General features: G+C 31.4%; 1 protein-coding gene across 5 annotated transcripts in view; it reads left to right on the top strand.

Moving 5' to 3' along the window:
* LOC143071238 (S phase cyclin A-associated protein in the endoplasmic reticulum-like) overlaps nt 1-18,780 on the top strand; it is a 73,532-nt gene that overhangs the window by 24,301 nt on the left and 30,451 nt on the right. For all 5 annotated transcript variants that reach the window (XM_076245425.1, XM_076245426.1, XM_076245428.1 and 2 more), the window contains 13 exons: nt 1,823-1,934; nt 2,288-2,428; nt 2,773-2,874; nt 3,457-3,653; nt 4,569-4,650; nt 7,621-7,779; nt 8,664-8,765; nt 9,436-9,566; nt 10,022-10,087; nt 10,295-10,421; nt 12,712-12,824; nt 13,280-13,403; nt 14,319-14,542. In XM_076245425.1, the coding sequence (XP_076101540.1) occupies nt 1,823-1,934; nt 2,288-2,428; nt 2,773-2,874; nt 3,457-3,653; nt 4,569-4,650; nt 7,621-7,779; nt 8,664-8,765; nt 9,436-9,566; nt 10,022-10,087; nt 10,295-10,421; nt 12,712-12,824; nt 13,280-13,403; nt 14,319-14,542 (1,680 nt within the window). The remainder of the gene's footprint in view (nt 1-1,822; nt 1,935-2,287; nt 2,429-2,772; nt 2,875-3,456; nt 3,654-4,568; nt 4,651-7,620; nt 7,780-8,663; nt 8,766-9,435; nt 9,567-10,021; nt 10,088-10,294; nt 10,422-12,711; nt 12,825-13,279; nt 13,404-14,318; nt 14,543-18,780) is intronic.

Raw genomic sequence — 18,780 nt, 5'->3', positions numbered from 1 at the left:
TAATATGTAATGTATTCTATTGGAATGACATCACATTATTAAAAAAAATATTGAGAAGAATATGTTTCTTGTTTTATTTTTTGTTTTTGATTATTGATAGTTCATGCACTGTTTGCAAATACATCATTATGACCTTTTCTTTGTGTATAGATTTGTATTCATGTCTCCATCTCCTTATCAATGGTAACTGTATAGACAAATAAGAAAGAAATATGCTATACATGTATGTTTATAACATGTTAAATAAATTAAAAAAATAACAAACAATAACAATAGTATTGCATGGTCTTCAAGCATTATGAAAGTCATATTTCTAAAAAAAATTAAAGACTCAAACAATCAAATAGCTGTATATCTAAAATAACAACACTATCCTGAAGGACATGTTAGAGGTAAAACTGGCTAGGATTTATATTAAGTATAGAATTTAGAACATTGTATATTCCATTACTAAGAATTGTAGGTCATACTTTTTAGATCAATTTCAATTTAATCCTTGAAAATTAGTCTAGATTTCTAAAATAATTTATAAATTGATATTTTTTTTTTTGTCCCAAAACATTAAAATTCATGTAATTACCATCCTTATATGAATATTTGATTAATATATTATTCATTTATATTCTTTTTACAATTTACATTTTTAAAACCTTTACATTTTTAAAACCAAAATAACTTAAAACAGGATAAATTAAAGGGAAGTAACAAAAAATTATTAAAAATTTAACACAGGTGTCAGTAAGAAATGATCAATATGGAGACCAAAAATTTTCATTCATGAAATATTTCATGCACGGGAGTTTTTTCTCCTAGACGGGAGGACGGGAGGAGACCCCTGAAAACGGGATTATTGTACTCCCGTCGGGAGGTTCACATGTATGATATTGTGAGACCTATTCAGTTGCAGTTTTGCAATATTAAAAACTTAAATTTACAGAATTATTGTAAAATATATAAATCTATTTATATCTGTATTATGTTATTCAAACCCCAGAAATCTTGTAAGTGTAAATCATCAAATATCCTTCACAATAATGAGTTTGTTTGTCCTGTTTAAATGTATGTTGGTCCAACTAAAATTTCCATCCCACTTTGTTTAGGTACGACTTAAAAAAAATATTGTCAAAATGATTTCAAATCTTGCCTTGTAACTTTTGTCTATACAGTGAAACTGTGATAAGTCAAAGTCGCAGGGAATAGAATCAACCAAATTCAACTTGTCAGCTGAGATGGTGATTTATACTGCAATCAGCTGTTTTACTATACAGATAAAGCTATACGTATAAACGTTAGCTTTATACGTCAATGACCCCAACTAACCTAAAGCCCGGCCTACTTACCAGAACTACTGTATATCATCAACAACGTCACGTCACAACCATGACAACGTGTAGTAAGAAAGGTCAAACTTTAATGAATTTAACTTGTTATGTCTTCAAATTGGTATTAAATGTTATTAATTAAGTTCATTTTCCCTTTCTAATTCCTTAAAATGTCAATGTTTTACCGCCTGGACTACGCTCATAGGGAAATACCCCAAAATGGTACCCCTAGAGGGAAATTCCAAACACTTTTTTTAACACTGTTTGTTACATATTTTTTTTTAATTTTTTAAATTTTTTATCGATTTCAGTATAAAAACAATATATGTATAGTGTCTTGAAATATGAACAATTGAAATTTTACTTTGACTGACAAAATATCTTGACTTTTTATAGTTTTCTACATAACCAGGTTTGACAAAACAAGGTTAAATTTACTTTTGATTACAAGAAAATGTATGCATAGCAAAGAAAAGCACTCCTTCTTGTTTGTAATATAGATCACCTACAGAATCAAAGAAGAGACATGAAGAGAAACAAGCCAAAGCCCAAGAACAGAGAGAAAAGTTAATGCAAGAGAAAGCTGAAAGACTGAAAGAATTGTCTAAAAAGGTTTGTAACTGATCATCATTTTAATATACATTACTTACAACTTTTAGAAATAGTTAACTACTGTTGAATTAATAAGGTCACAGGTTATAAAATGCCAAACATTTTTACTGGAAAAATCAAAATATCTATATCAATTGCATGCATCTAAAAGTCTTAATAATAGATTTACCCTAATCTTGAACAGTCAAAGCCAGAATTAGGCAAGCCATGGATGTATAAATATGTTGGCTTGTTACAAACTATAAGACACAAGGGGACCAAGACTACAAGATTTTATAACTATGATGTCTTGCCATATTTTCAGAGTAATCTTTACATTGAGACTTATGTAATATTAACTTGTCTTTATATAGGTTGAAGAAGTAAGAGCATTAAAAGATGATTTAATGAACCAGAAGAAAGAAACAATCTTAAGGAAAATGCAGAAAGCTGAAGAGAAAAGAGAAATTCAGCTTAGATTGAAAGCACAGAAAGCTCATGAAGAGGAAGCCAAGGTAGTTAACATTATATAGGAAATATTTATATCATTCTATAGTTTATTCTATTTGCTTTTTCATAAATACTTCATGTTTTTGCATTTAAGAAATAATCATGATTTAAAAAAAAGATATATTTAATTTCAAGTAAGAAATTATAAATCTCACAGATTCAGGCATGTTAAAAAGAATTTTTTATTATTTGTATATCACCACAGCTATTACAATGACTCTGAAGACTTTTTTAATAGGAGATTGCTCATAAGTTAAAATTTTCCTAATTGAACTCAACTTGATATATAATATTTTGAGACCCAAAGAAATCTTTGTAAGTAGATTTATAAAAAAATCTTGTATTTCAGGCAAATGAAATAGCTTTCATTAATACATTAGAAGCCCAGAACAAAAGACATGAAATAATGTCTAAACATCAAGTATCAGAGGCAAGACTGCAAGATATTCAGGTAGGTTTAAATTAACATTTTTATAGTTTGATCAAAAATGTAAATTGATCTGATAGAAACAAGACTTAAATAACTTAGTGATGTCTTCTTCAAACCATTTTGATAAATCTTCATTGTAAAGAACTAAGAAATATAGAAGACATAGCCTTACATAACAAAATATTTTGCTGATAAATGTATTTTCCAAGAATGGTTGGAAGCCTTACATGGCTCTGTGGGTAAGACTGATTGATATTAATTCAACCAATCACAAATCATAAAAGAGGGGTGAAAGATACCAGAGGGACATTCAGACTCCTAGATGAAAAATAAACTGAAAATGCCATGGTTAAAAAAGAAAAAGACAAACAGACAAATAATAGAACACATGACAACATAGAGATCCAAATACTATGCAACACGAACCCCACTAAAAACTGGGTGTGATCTCCGGTGCTCTGGAGGGGTTTGCAGATCCTGCTCCACATGTGGCTTACAATGACAGGTCAATGCATGAACTTTGCTACAATAGTTATATTTATTTAAAGTTTTGTTCCTAATTTTCGTTGATTTGCAATTAAATTTATATAATACTACACACAGGAAGAGCGTCAGAGGAAACATGAAGAGAAACTAGCGAAAGAGGCAGCTGTAGAGGAGAGGAGGAAAGCTTTAGAGGCAGAGAAACAAGCAAGACTAAAGGAAATGGAGGCAAAGAGGAAGCAAAGAGAAAACAGATTTACAGCTCAGCAGCTGGAGAAGGAGAAGGAGAGATCTGATGCACTTAGAGCAAAGGAAAAGTAACTACAAATTAGGTCTTTCATGTACATCCTGTATTTCTCATGCCCCGCTGCTAGTTGTAGGGTGCATTACAGTTTATCCTTGTCTGTCAGTATGGACGTACATTTAAATCAAAATTAAAGCAATAGTTACTGGCATGTGGCACCCTCAGAGACTAATCGTCTTAAATAAATGGTCTGGCGTACTAAATTATAATCCTGGTACCTTTGATAACTGTTTACACCACTGGGTCGATGCCACTGCTGGTGGACATTTCGTCCCCGAGAGTATCACCAGCCCAGTAGTCAACACTTCGGTGTTGACATGAATATCAATAATGTGGTAATTTTTATGAATTTCCTGTTTACAAAACTTTGAATTTTTCTAAAAACTAAGGATTTTCTTATCCCAGGCATAGATTACCTTAGCCGTATTTGGCACAACTTTTTGGAATTTTGGATCCTCAATGCTCTTCAACTTCGTAATTGTTTGGCTTTATAAATATTTTGATATGAGCGTCACTGATGAGTCTTATGTAGAGGAAACGCGAGTCTGGCGTACTAAATTATAATCCTGGTACCTTTGATAACTGTCTGACACATTGAAACATAAGATGTGGATTCAATGCAAGAAACACATTTCTGGAATAACCTTGATGTATGTTCAAGATCAAAGTTTAGAAAAACTGAACAAATTTATATATATTGATTTTCATTTTTGAAAATAACCTTTCATACTCTTTAATATTGTGTAGGAAATCTTCACTTACAGATTCCAATTTTAGAGTACATTTTCTGAAATTCATGAAAAGTCATCTAACCCAGTTTATTGAGCAGGAAATTTAATACATGATTTAAAACATTATTTTTTGTTTGAAAATATTATTTGGTATATATATTTAAACAGTTTTGTAAGAGTTTTGTTTGTTTTTTTAGGGAAAGAGATGAAAGATTGGCAGTGCTAAATGCCCAGCATGAAGCTCATATCCAAGAATTACAGAAAAAGATACAACAAAAGGTTATTATTTAATATTCTAATATGACATTCTTCTTTAGATTTGGATACAAAGCCATGTTCTAATTCCAATAAAACATGGGCTGCACGTGATTGACGTCACGATCGAAATTGCAACGTCAGATGCATTTTAAACAACAACGGAGATCAAAATGAACACTTCTGTTGGTGTTGCTCACTAGGAAATTAAATAAAAACATTTCTAAAAGTAAGTTTGAATGTTTCTGTTCTTTTTAGCTCACCTGGCCCGAAGGGCCAAGTGAGCTTTTCCCATCACTTTGCGTCCGTCGTCCGTCGTCGTCGTCCGTCGTCCGTCGTCGTCGTCCGTCGTCGTTAACTTTTACAAAAATCTTCTCCTCTGAAACTACTGGGCCAAATTAAACCAAACTTGGTCACAATCATCATTGGGGTATCTAGTTTAAAAAATGTGTGGCGTGACCCGGCCAACCAACCAAGATGGCCGCCATGGCTAAAAATAGAACATAGGGGTAAAATGCAGTTTTTGGCTTATAACTCAAAAATCAAAGCATTTAGAGCAAATCTGACATGGGGTAAAATTGTTTATCAGGTCAAGATCAATCTGCCCTGCAATTTTCAGATGAATCGGACAACCCGTTGTTGGGTTGCTGCCCCTGAATTGGTAATTTTAAGGAAATTTTGCTGTTTTTGGTTATTATCTTGAATATTATTATAGATAGAGATAAACTGTAAACAGCAATAATGTTCAGCAAAGTAAGATTTATAAATAAGTCAACATGACTGAAATTGTCAGTGGACCCCTTTAGGAGTTATTGCCCTTTATAGTCAATTTTTAACCATTTTTCGTAAATCTTAGTAATCTTTTACAAAAATCTTCTTCTCTGAAACTACTGGGCCAAATTAAACCAAACTTGGCCACAATCACAATTGGGGTATCTAGTTTAAAAAATGTGTGGCGTGACCCGGCTTACCAACCAAGATGGCCGCTACAGCTAAAAATAGAACATAGGGGTAAAATTCAGTTTTTGGCTTATAACTCAAAAACCAAAGCATTTAGAGCAAATCTGACGTGTAGTAAAATTGATTATCAGGTCAAGATCTATCTGCCCTGAAATTTACAGATGAATTGGACAACCTGTTGTTGGGTTGCTGCCCCTGAATTGGTAATTTTAAGGAAATTTTGCTGTTTTTGGTTATTTATCTTGAATATTATTATAGATAAAGATAAACTGTAAACAGCAATAATGTTCAGCAAAGTAAGATTTACAAATAAGTCAACATGACTGAAATGGTCAGTTGACCCCTTTAGGAGTTATTGCCCTTTAAAGTCAATTTTTAACCATTTTTCGTAAATCTTAGTAATCTATTACAAAAATCTTCTCCTCTGAAACCACTGGGCCAAATTAAACCAAACTTGGCCACAATCATCATTGGGGTATCTAGTTTAAAAAATGTGTGGCGTGACCTGGTCAACCAACCAAGATGGCCGCCACGGCTAAAAATAGAACATAGGGGTAAAATTCAGTTTTTGGCTTATAACTCAAAAACCAAAGCATTTAGAGCAATCTAACATGTAGTAAAATTGATTATCAGGTCAAGATCTATCTGCCCTGAAATTTTCAGATGAATCGGACGACCTTTGTTGGGTTGCTGCCCCTGAATTGGTAATTTTAAGGAAATTTTGCTGTTTTTGGTTATTATCTTGAATATTATTATAGATAGAGATAAACTGTAAACAGCAATAATGTTCAGCAAAGTAAGATTTACAAATAAGTCAACATGACTGAAATGGTCAGTTGATCCCTTTAGGAGTTATTGCCCTTTATAGTCAATTTTGAACCATTTTTCGTAAATCTTAGTTATCTTTTACAAAAATCTTCTCCTCTGAAACTACTGGGCCAAGTTCATTATAGATAGAGATAATTGTAAGCAGCAAGAATGTTCAGTAAAGTAAGATTTACAAACACATCACCATCACCAAAACACAATTTTGTCATGAATCCATCTGTGTCCTTTGTTTAATATTCACATAGACCAAGGTGAGCGACACAGGCTCTTTAGAGCCTCTAGTTTTATTGTTAAACTTGATTTACTATAACGTTTTTGGTTCATCAAATCAAAATGGTGACACTTCAAGCGTGTATTATAGGTCCGCTTCGAAGTACAAAAGTTCAAATATTCCTATTAGAATCGAAATAATTCTATCATGCCATGCTCTATGCTCATTTTAACATGGGTAGGCATTATATTTGTAAACATTTAATACCTCGCTAACGCTCGGTATTAATATGTTGACAAATATAATGCCTGCCTATGTTAAAATGAGCATAGAGCATGGCATGAAAGAATTATTTCTTAACTGATAACAAAACTCTAATATATTACAAATTACAAATAATATGTATTATTTACATAATTCAAATATAAAAAGATGTTAAATACCAATTTTCTTATACTCAACCTTGTAGAGTTGAATAACCTAAATTGTAATATTGATGAATTTAATTTGTACTAAAAAATGTTTTTAAACCATTACTGTTCATATTGTTCCCATTTATTATTCTGTGTAATCAAATATTGAAGTTTCAATTCTTGTAAGATGTTGAGAGTAGTTCAAGCATTTTTCAGTAGATAGATATACTTCAATAACTAAAGTAACTGAAGTGAATGTAGTTATAAATATTTAAGTAAAGAGATAATATGTGTAATTGCCTGTGAATAGTTATGCTTTTATCAATAGAAAACGCTTTTTATTTTGATAATAAGAAAATTCATGAATATTGTTAAAACAAAATGAAACCTTACCAATTCATTGTTCTGATATTAGTTTAGTATGGTACTTTATACAAATTGACAATCAGTATACAAACAATAACTGTATTTTACACAATCTTTAGTTTATCTGTAACATTTAATATTCCAGGAGTACAGATTTAATTGATACAGCTCCTTTATAAAATTTGAATTGGCATTTTTTTAAATTTGATTTTCCAGCAAGATGAATCCACTGCGAGACACAAGGAAGCTTTACAACAGATCAGAGAGAAAGCGTTTGAGATGAGTGTACTTAGACATTCCACAGAGGATCATAACGATGCACCCACTAGTACTCCATATGAGAAAAAGAAACTCTGTACTATTTGTAATGCACTGGTATGGCATTTTAATGATCCTTTTATAATAAATTTCATGTAAAATTCTTCTAGAAGGTAAAATGGTCTTCTTACAAATGGTTTGTCAAACGATAAGTAGAACTTTGGTACCAAACAGAATATAAAACGAAATGCATTTCAAATTTCTCCTGTAAAAATGATTACAAAGTTTACTGAATTTATATATTGTCATTTTTATAAAACATTTACCATTACTTTAAACAGCCATTCATAGGACTTTTAAGTGATAATAATACATTGAATTTGTAAATTTTTATGATTCATATATGCACCGTTTAACATGTACATGCAGATTAATACAACCAAAACCATCACTTCAATTTAATTGTACTGTCTTTATACCCTTATTGTGAAAAAAATCTGATGGGGGGAAATTAGAGGATATACAGGGTGCTTTTACTCAAAAGTTTTAGAAAATGTCATCATTAATATATAGTTTATAAATCTTTTTTCTTTGAGTATACCTTCTCTTCATGAACTATCATATGTATCTTCAAAATGTATAATCAAATAGCAGAGGAAAATAATTGAAGATTGGAATCCAGAATTTCTTCCATTTTCATAGGCGGATCCAGGGGGCCCTAGGGGGGCTTGCCCCCCCCCCTTTTTTTCGTGGGAAAAATTTGGTTGATTATATAGGGAATCACTGAAGCATTACTGGAGACCCCCTTTTAGGTCAGTCAGCAGGCCTCCCCTTATGGAAAGTTCAGGATCCGCCACTGATTTTAGTGGATGATACCTTACTATACCCTCTGAAACACACACACACAGCAGTGTGATAGTGTTTTTATACTTTACTTTTAAAAATTGCTTAGACTACAAATACAAAATGTTTGCTTTGATATGAGTACATTAATGTTGCAGATCATATCAGAAGTGTACTTATTGAGCCATCTGAGAGGAAAGAAGCATCAACAAGCTCTTAAAGACAACAACTCTGGTAGATCTATGTGTAAAGAGGAAATTGTAAGTTTGTTATATTTTCCTGTGAATAATACACAGGCAGTAAGATACAAATATATCTTTATTTTGGATTTTAGCAATTGTTTATATTGTGGATTTTATGAATTCAGGATGATCACAAAGTCTTTCTTTTTAAATACTGACGCAACCTTTTAAGTTTTAATAGAAAAATTCTTGTTGCTAAATTCTTAAGGGAGTTTGCTTCTCAGTTTCAAAGTAATTAACTTTTCAAAACACTAGTTTATATAGATAGGGGGTTATTAAAGGAATCCAAAGAGCCAAACAAATATATAGGTCGCCATGCTTGTTTTCGAGATATATGCCATTGAAATTTTGGCTGGAAAATACTCGCTCTTGACTTTTCATAGCTTTATCATTGACAAGTTGAAGTTCTCAAAAACTGTTAAAAAGTAATTAAAATTTTATAAGACTTTTACAGATTGCTTATCATTATACATGTAAAAGATTTATAAAAAGAAAAATGGGGGTCACCGGGCAAATTTTTTTCAGGCATTCAAATGGATAAAACCAGAGGATTCCAAAAATCTGTCAAAAAATCCAAAACATGACAAGCCAGCTTCCTTAATTTATGTGTTTAACAGTAGAAAATGTTTGCATGAAATAATTGCCAATGATGAACATGTTAAGTAAATATTATTGTTTTTATAAATAGGAAAAGTTTAACTTGAAGCATATTGTGGATGCTCCCAGTAACAGCACTCATCCAAAGATAGTATCAGAGAAGGAGAGACTCAAATCTATGAAGAAGAGATGCAAGAAACTGAGACAGAGGATGACAACAAGGTTTGTGTAACTAATTGTCGTCTTTTGGATTATAAATTATTTGCTGGGTTGAAAAAAATAAGGTCAAGATATGTAATAGGCCTATAATCATTATTTCTATATATAATTTTGCCTGCAGATAAAGTAATTTAGAACTTCTTATCCTTTTTAAGAAAGTGTCACACAAACTGTAGTAAACAGTATGTTTTGACTAACATTTGAATATTTATAAGCTTTTGCAATTCAGTGTTCAAAGTTTAACTAGACATCTTTTGGTGGCATGGATCAGTATGTATTTTTTGTAGTAGGGAAGTTCTAGCACCTTACAAAATCATCATCTGCAATTATTTGAAAGTTATTATAATAGATTAAGACTGTGTCTGTGGTTATTATACCTCTATCTGTTAACCTAGTTATATATGTATACATTTATTTAATCCGCATACTAGTTAGAATATTGTTTATTCTTTTTATAGGGGGTTAGAGTATGAAAGCTCTTTGTCAGGAAAACAGCAATCCATTGAATCAGAGCACAAAGCCAAGTGAGTATTCACATGTGAAATTAATTTGAAAAAAATATGTTCTTTAAGACTTATTTCAACACTGTCAAATTATTTTCATCATTTATACTTGAAAATAACATATAAAGAGCTATGAAAATTATAATGAAAAAATTATAACAAAACCAATCTGAAAATGATAAATATACAAAGATATTTTTGTTTGAAGGACATTTTATTATAATTTAGGTTGCACAAAGTTATTAAAGACATAACTAAGTACCTGCAGAATACAGAAAGGGGTCCTTGGTCACAAAGTCGAGTTTCTGCCTTGGATAGAGCACTGGGAGAAATTTCAAGAATTTTAGATAAAAAGGTAACTTTATATTGTAAGAAACATTGATTAAAGTGAGAAGATGATCTTTAATATGGCTTTGATGTATCACAGTAGTGTTTTTATACGACCGCAAAATTTGAAAAATTTTTCGTCGTATATTGCTATCACGTTGGCGTCGTCGTCTGCGTCATCGTCGTCGTCGTAGTCGTCGTCGTCGTCGTCGTCGTCCGAATACTTTTAGTTTTCGCACTCTAACTTTAGTAAAAGTGAATGGAAGTCTATGAAATTTTAACACAAGGTTTATGACCACAAAAGGAAGGTTGGTATTGATTTTGGGAGTTTTGGTCCTAACATTTTAGGAATTAGGGGCCAAAAAGGGCCCAAATAAGCATTTTCTTGGTTTTCGCACTATAACTTTAGTTTAAGTTAATAGAAATCTATGAAATTTTGACACAAGGTTTATGACCACAAAAGAACGGTTGGGATTGATTTTGGGAGTTTTGGTTTCAACAGTTTAGGAATTAGGGGCCAAAAAAGGGCCCAAATAAGCATTATTCTTGGTTTTCGCACAATAACTTTAGTTTAAGTAAATAGAAATCAATGAAATTTAAACACAATGTTAATGACTACAAAAGGAAGGTTGGTATTGATTTTGGGAGTTTAGGTCCCAACAGTTTAGGAATTAGGGGCCAAAAAGGGACCCAAATAAGCATTTTTCTTGGTTTTCGCACCATAACGTTAGTATAAGTAAATAGAAATCTATGAAATTTAAACACAAGGTTTATGACCATAAAAGGAAGGTTGGTATTGATTTTGGGAGTTTTGGTCCCAACAGAATAAGGGGCCCAAAGGGTCCAAAATTAAACTTTGTTTGATTTCATCAAAATTGAATAATTGGGGTTCTTTGATATGCCGAATCTAACTGTCATGACTGTGTATGTAGATTCTTAACTTTTGGTCCCGTTTTCAAATTGGTCTACATTAAGGTCCAAAGGGTCCAAAATTAAACTTAGTTTGATTTTGACAAAAAATGAATCAGTTAGGTTCTTGATATGCTGAATCTAAAAATGTACTTAGATTCTTGATTATTGGCCCAGTTTTCAAGTTGGTCCAATTCGGGGTCCAAAATTAAACTTTGTTTGATTTCATCAAAAATTGAATAAATGGGGTTCTTTGATATACCAAATCTAACTGTGTATGTAGATTCTTCATTTTTGGTCCTGTTTTCAAATTGGTCTACACTAAAGTCCAAAGGGTCCAAAATTAAACTTAGTCTGATTTTAACAAAAATTGAAATCTTGGGGTTCTTTGATATGCTGAATCCAAAAATGTACTTAGATTTTTTATTATGGGCCCAGTTTTCAAGTTGGTCCAAATCAGGATCTAAAATTATTATATTAAGTATTGTGCAATAGCAAGTCTTTTCAATTGCCCAGTATTGCACAATGGCAAGAAATATCTAATTGCACAATATTGTGAAATAGCAAATTTTTTTTTAATTAGAGTTATCTTTCTTTGTCCAGAATAGTAAGCAAGAAATATCTAATTGCAAAATATTGTGCAATAGCAAGATTTTTTTTAATTGGAGTTATCTTTCTTTGTCCAGAATCAACTTAAATCTTTGTTATATACAATATACAATGTATATTCACTTTTTACTACCAACTGATAAATTAAAATAATCTTTACCATTCAGTGATAACAAGCAGTTTTTTTACATCTTAATATTTTATGATGTATTTAAATGAGTAGTTATTGTTGCAAACTCCATTAGAAATTTTAATTGAGATTAGTTTTGGAATAAGGGAAAGGGGGATGTGATTAAAAAAATTGGGTTCAATTTTTCTCATTTGAAATTTCATAAATAAAAAAGAAAATTTCTTCAAACATTTTTTTGAGAGGATTAATATTCAACAGCATAGTGAATTGCTCTAAGAGAAAACAAAAATTTTAAGTTCATTAGAACACATTCATTCTGTGTCAGAAACCTATGCTGTGTCAACTATTTAATTTAAAATGGCATAGATATTTTTCAAATCAAATATCAAATGTTTTTTGCTTCATATAGTATCCGTAAATGTGAAGAATAGTTATTGTTTATACATTTCTACACTACTAATTGAGAAAAAAAACCAGGTTGTGTTGTTGTGCTTACAGTGTTTGAAAATGAAACCACCGATGTTGGAACTAACTGCTTCATTAAAAAAAGACCAACAACAATAAAATATTGAATAGTCTTTGGAACTTAAACAATTATATGTACCTTTGATAATAACAGAATATAGTCTTGACGTATAGTGTTTTCATTGTAAGATATATATTTGACTAGATACCAGCAGACCAGACATGTTTGAGAGTACTGAGTGGTTTAAATACATTATCTAGGATATTATTGCTAGTTGATGCAGCAAATCCAGAGTTACCTCCCATTCTACCACAAAAGTAAGTTAATAAGTTATCTTTGGTTTTCACATTGTTTATGCATGTGTCAACTTTTATACAGAAGTAAGCAGGTTATGTTATTGGAATATTGTGCCAATTTTTGGAAAACTTTAGTTGGATGCTGTTGGTCTGTAGATATATAATTTTTACAAGCCAGAGAGCCATTTTAAAATCCTGAGCTGCTGGGCTTGTGGTTAAGTGTGAAGACTGTAATAATAATTACCAATTTTACATGTTTTATCTGGCCTTGAAAAAATCCTCACATTCTTGGTATTCATGTCTTCTTTTACTTGAGTACTTTGTGACTCTTATTTAGAAACTCAAACAATTTCATATACTACTAAAACACAGCTGAAAATTGTTTTAAAATATATATATCATATATAATTTATTTGTTAAAAAAGCTAACTATTTTACAAGTTTGGCATTATAACCATATGATTTTTGTTTTGTAGGTCTATTATATTAACCTGTACAGTGTTTAGACAAGCATGTAAAGGTTGTTATGATAACTGTCATTATATGATGTTCAGTAATAAAGTGGGAAACGTCTTAGAATTACTGTCTCAAAGACTGTTGGTAAGATTTATATTCAAATATTGCACATTTGATAGTTTTGATAGTTAAGTTTTATTCGTTCACAACTTTCCCCATATCATCCTGATGGAAATATAAGTTGTCCAAACTTTGTGTTGCTATGTATGCCAAAAAATGAAGACCACACGTTAAATAATTTCGTGTGTCCAAAGGGCTTTTCTGGATTTACCTTCACCAGGAATGTTCAAAGCTGAATATTTGAAAGCTTAGAATGTATATGAACTGAAACAGTGTAAGAGCTGAATGACCAAAAAAAAAAACCACCTAAAAAATAGCCAAAATCATCTAAGGTCAACATTACCTGATGGAGTTAAAAACCTTTGTTTCTTTAATATTTCAAATTTTTATATAAACGAACAAATTCAGAAAGGTTTGTTATGAATCATATCAGTACCAAAGTACTGACTACAGAGCTGATGTGGAATGGATATTTTGGATGTTTTATATTGTTTTTACATCTCTCAGGGGTCTGTCGATGAACTGCAAAAAAATCTGCTATTTTCAAATATACCCACATTCTCTTGTGGCATTTCAAACTCCCAAAATTTATCCAGGTTTGACTCATTAATCAAAATCTATCTTGTTTTAATTGTTGAATTGTTCTTGTCAACCAATCATATTGACTGTTTTGAATTTTTTAAAGCCTTTAAGTTTACTCCGACATGGAAAATATATGATAATAGAAATTTTAAGATGTAATTTTCAGTTTTAGGGAATGTTTTAGGGCCTTTTAAAATCCTTAAATGATACCTTATTTTGCTCTTTATTCATGATTTGTTTAGGGTATTAATTTATATATTCATTAGTTACAGGTCGAATTGCAGACAGGATAGTTGTTTCATCTTCTGTAGAAATAATAAAACATGTACACACAATATATTTTCTTCTAAATTACAGGTTATGATGCCAAACGATCAGAATTTATCCTCCCTGTCATCATCTAGTAGTCAGCCAGCATCCCTTCCTTATGATGCAGTAGCTGTTAGTACCCTACAGCTTGTATCTACTGTTCTCTCCTGTCTTGCCAAACATAATCCATCCATTAACAGTAGTGAGGCCTCTATGGAGAGGATGAGCGGCACTGGTGATGCTTTCATGAGTCGAGGAAATGATATGATTAGGTAGATTTATTTTCACTTTGATATATAAGGAGTGCTAAAAAGTCTCTGAAATATTAGCTAATGAAAAATCTTGGTAGTAACCTCAAACAGGAGTGAAAAAGTTGCACAGTACCTTCAAGTTCTCAATATTTATTCAAAGCATATATATTAATATTTGTAAACTGTCGCAAATTTCAAAGGTTTGATACACTGGTTAAACCTACCCTGTTTTAAAATTTCAAAGGTTTGATACACTGGTTAAACCTACCCTGTTTTAAAATTTCAAAGGTTTGATACACTGGTTAAACCTACCCTGTTTTAAAATTTCAAAGGTTTGATACACTGGTTAAACCTACCCTGTTTTAAAATTTCAAAGGTTTGATACACTGGTTAAACCTACCCTGTTTTAAAATTTCAAAGGTTTGATACACTGGTTAAACCTACCCTGTTTTAAAATTTCAAAGGTTTGATACACTGGTTAAACCTACCCTGTTTTAAAATTTTATTTTGAAAGTATGTTCTTCTTTACCATGCCAAACCCTGAGTACAGCATACTAAATGTGTACTTTTCAACAACAACAAAAAATCAATAATCAATAATAATGAATATAAAAAATGTTCCATAGTTAAGCATTTGCATGTTGGAATACTTTATTATGCAACTGTGTTTTATGACCTGAACAAGCGCTTAAAAGAAAGCTGCTGTTGATCCTATTTTTTTTGGTGAATAATCCTGCTTCATTAGGCTCATGCATTGAAAATAAAGTTGTTGGGTTAAGGATGTTCAATATGTAGCTGTATAGCATTTGCTTTGCTGTTTTTTCCATGGAGATTATTCTGACTGCAGCCTTTCATGGTATTTTTTTTTGCCTTTGAAGCTAGTTCATATGTTTAAGATAGTGATTGGTCAGATTTTATGACAAACTACACATGATAGTCGATGATATGTGTTATGCAGTTGCATTAGTAATAGAACTAATCATTTCCATGAAGATTATATTGCACTATCCACTCTGTAATGGTCTATTGACTTTGAATGTTGAAAAAAAAAACATTTTTCTTAAGCATGGATCAGTTGCAAAAGTTGAGATCTCATTGTTGCAAGAAACTTAGAATAGAAAAAGGAAAAGAATGAGAAAAATATTATGTACAAAATAAAGTTGTGTCATTCTGCTTCATTTAAGAATAAGGTGATTAAGTTTTTAAAATCTGTCTTTAATACAAGGGGCCTAGACTTGCTACAATTCCTTTTACTTTTATTTCTTTCTCACTTATTTATATGTTTACTGAAAACTGCCAGTATACTGATTGCTCTCTGCAGATGTCGGTATAGTATTATCTCTTAGTTATAGCAGTCAAATAGTTACAGGGGCAAAATTAAAAAAAAATAAATAAGGAATTCGAAGAGACATGTAACAAGTCTTCAACTGGCCTTAAAGTCAGAATAAATACAGAATACAATACACTTGGAGTAAAAAACCGAAAACTTAATGATGAAATATAAACAGAATAATAACTATGATTCAATAACTTTTACTAACATTAGAATCACAGTGTGATTCACAATGGTGAAGTTTAAGCTGTGCACAAGAATGTCTTCATATTTCTCCCTCTGTGAATTTACATCAAGTGGATACATATTCTGACAGAAGTACTATTTAAGTGTAGAAAAAAGTATAATTAATTCTAGATCTGACAGTGTCAAAACATATATAAACATCTTCAGAATTTTTATTTTACACAAAATGTTACATCATTATAATTTCTCAAAAACATTTCTGTGTGGACTCCCACCGAGAGATGGGGCAATAGCTGTATTATTACTGTCTTTGATATGACTTTGAATAAGCATGAACAATTAGAAATTCTATAACATTTATGATACCTATAGCTGAGTAAATGTTGACGATGGAGACAGTCGGGGCATTTCTTGTCCTAAGATGTAATTTTGGTAAATGAATACAGGTGAATATGTTTGTGTCAAACCTTTATTGAAAATTGTATTAATTAGTCGGTATTCCTGACTATTACCCTCTCACAGAGATAATTCTTTACACTTGTGGAAAATGGCCAATAAATTGTCATATAATTTTTTTTGGCATGTGCAGACATTTTTCACATTCAAAGACCGTAATTAGAAGTCATGAAAATGAGTTATTTATTTGGGACTTGAATTTTATTCCCTATGAAGTGTTAGACAACTGTATGTATGGAGATTAAATGTGGAATTTATTTCTTAATGTATAGGAATTTAAGAAATAACATCACAAATACTGCAGCTTTTATTACTCTTTGATTTTAGCAATCTTCTTATGAAACTCAAAATTCAGTTTATTAGACTTATGTTACATTGTTTTTGAAGTGCAAACTTAAATTTACAAAAGTCACAGAGAAGTTGGAGAAATTGTTTCTTTCTTTTAGCAAAAAAACGAATGGTAAATTAGTTTAAATAAGACTAAGACACACCCGCGAAATCGGGGTATATACAGCTTGTGAACTGTTGTAGGATGATTTTTTGTAAAAGATATTATGTATGGAGAATTTCATAAAAGGTATCAAAGGCCCTCTCTCTTTTTCCAAAGTCAGATATTTGATTCCTTTCTGTTAAATTCAATTATTTTCATGTTTCTGGCCTCAGACCACAATTATTCTACTCCTTTGCTACAATGCTTCTTTTGGTAAATAAACTCATCCAAGATACCAGGAATAAAATTTTACACTCACGCCAGACGCACGTTTCATCTACAAAAGACTCATCAGTGACACTTGAATCAAAAAAGTCAAATCAAATTAAAAATTTGCTCCGTTTCAAGCATCAAATAAATGTAACTGCTTATAGACCATTATAAGTCTAATAAAATATGCTTCAAGGACAATCCATCAGTGCTTTTTCTTTTGAGAGCATTAACATGCCAATGGTAGGATATGAATCTTGTATAAGTGACTAATACTAACTAAGGCTAATTTAAGGGGTGGTCGGATGGGTCCTGATCCCGAAATCCCGAGATGCAGAATTTAAAAAATTAATATCCCGAAATCCCGAAATCAAAAAATGAATTCCCTAATCCTGTAAGGACCAATCCCCAAATCCCAAGCTTAAAAACACCTGATCCTGACGCCCCGAAAAAGGTCCTGTCTCCCTCTAATCTCTACCTTACTTTCATTTTTGCCAAATCACTATTTTCCCTTTCAACAATAACTTTGTATGCCCCGGCCATTTATGAGCAATATGTTTTCTATTATGTGCATCCGTGCGTTCGTTATTTCGGTCGTCCGTCCATCCATCTGTCCTGCTTCAGGTTAAAGATTTTGTTGAGGTAGTTTTAGATGGAGTTAAGCATGTTTTACTTATTTTAATATATAGCAAGTGGTATGACCCCTTCAAGAAAACAGTAGACAGAATCAGGGACTTTCTATACTGACATAGAAAGTCCCTGACAGATTACAGAGAGTCTCTATATATTAATGTAGTATAATCGTAGTTTACATGTAGATAATTGTCCTCTATAAGGAGGTATAATAGTTGTTCTTGCGATCTAAACACCATGATATGGAGAATGCTCTGATTGGCCTATTTATTTTTCATTTTTTGTTATCTTTCATATGATTGGTTGTATTTGTGCACGTTTCAAACCAGAAGTCTTATCTATGACTAAAAGTCAGTCTGATGAAGGAATCATATCCGGACTCCTTTTTTGTCGTTTTTCTCCCAAAATAACTCAATCTAAATAATCATAAGAATGTATGACAAATGCGACTATGCATGTTACCTATAGGACACAGAGGCATGATGATTGATTTATTGTGGAAGGAAGAGAAGCGACACACAAAATGAGGTCTTCTCGTTTAATAGTATAGATTCAAACCAATGGAGATTCATTCATAGAATGTCTTGTTTTGAGTTTTTAAAGAAAACTATATATTTTGTACCTTTTAATGTACAAAAAGTCTATATTAGATTGTTCAAGCACACACAAATTGTTAAATTTTCAGTCGTGTAATTTTTTATTGAATAACAGTATGCTTTTTGTTACTTCATATTGCCACTTATAATAATCAGATAACCAAAAATAATAAAGTATTGCTGATTTAATTTTTTAAATTAAGATTTGAATTGCCTCCCTTTGCCCAAACTTATGGAAAACATTGATGGCATTTTTATGACAGAGATACAGAAAGAATTTATTCCGCAGAAGCAACAGGATATGACAGATATTTCCAAATTCTATGTATGATTTAAAAGATACGTCATTTCTGTT

Source organism: Mytilus galloprovincialis, chromosome 4 (genome assembly GCF_965363235.1).
Source record: "Mytilus galloprovincialis chromosome 4, xbMytGall1.hap1.1, whole genome shotgun sequence".
NCBI lineage: Eukaryota > Metazoa > Mollusca > Bivalvia > Mytilida > Mytilidae > Mytilus > Mytilus galloprovincialis.
Note: the sequence above shows the minus strand (reverse complement) of the source record. Positions and strands in the feature narration are given on the sequence as shown.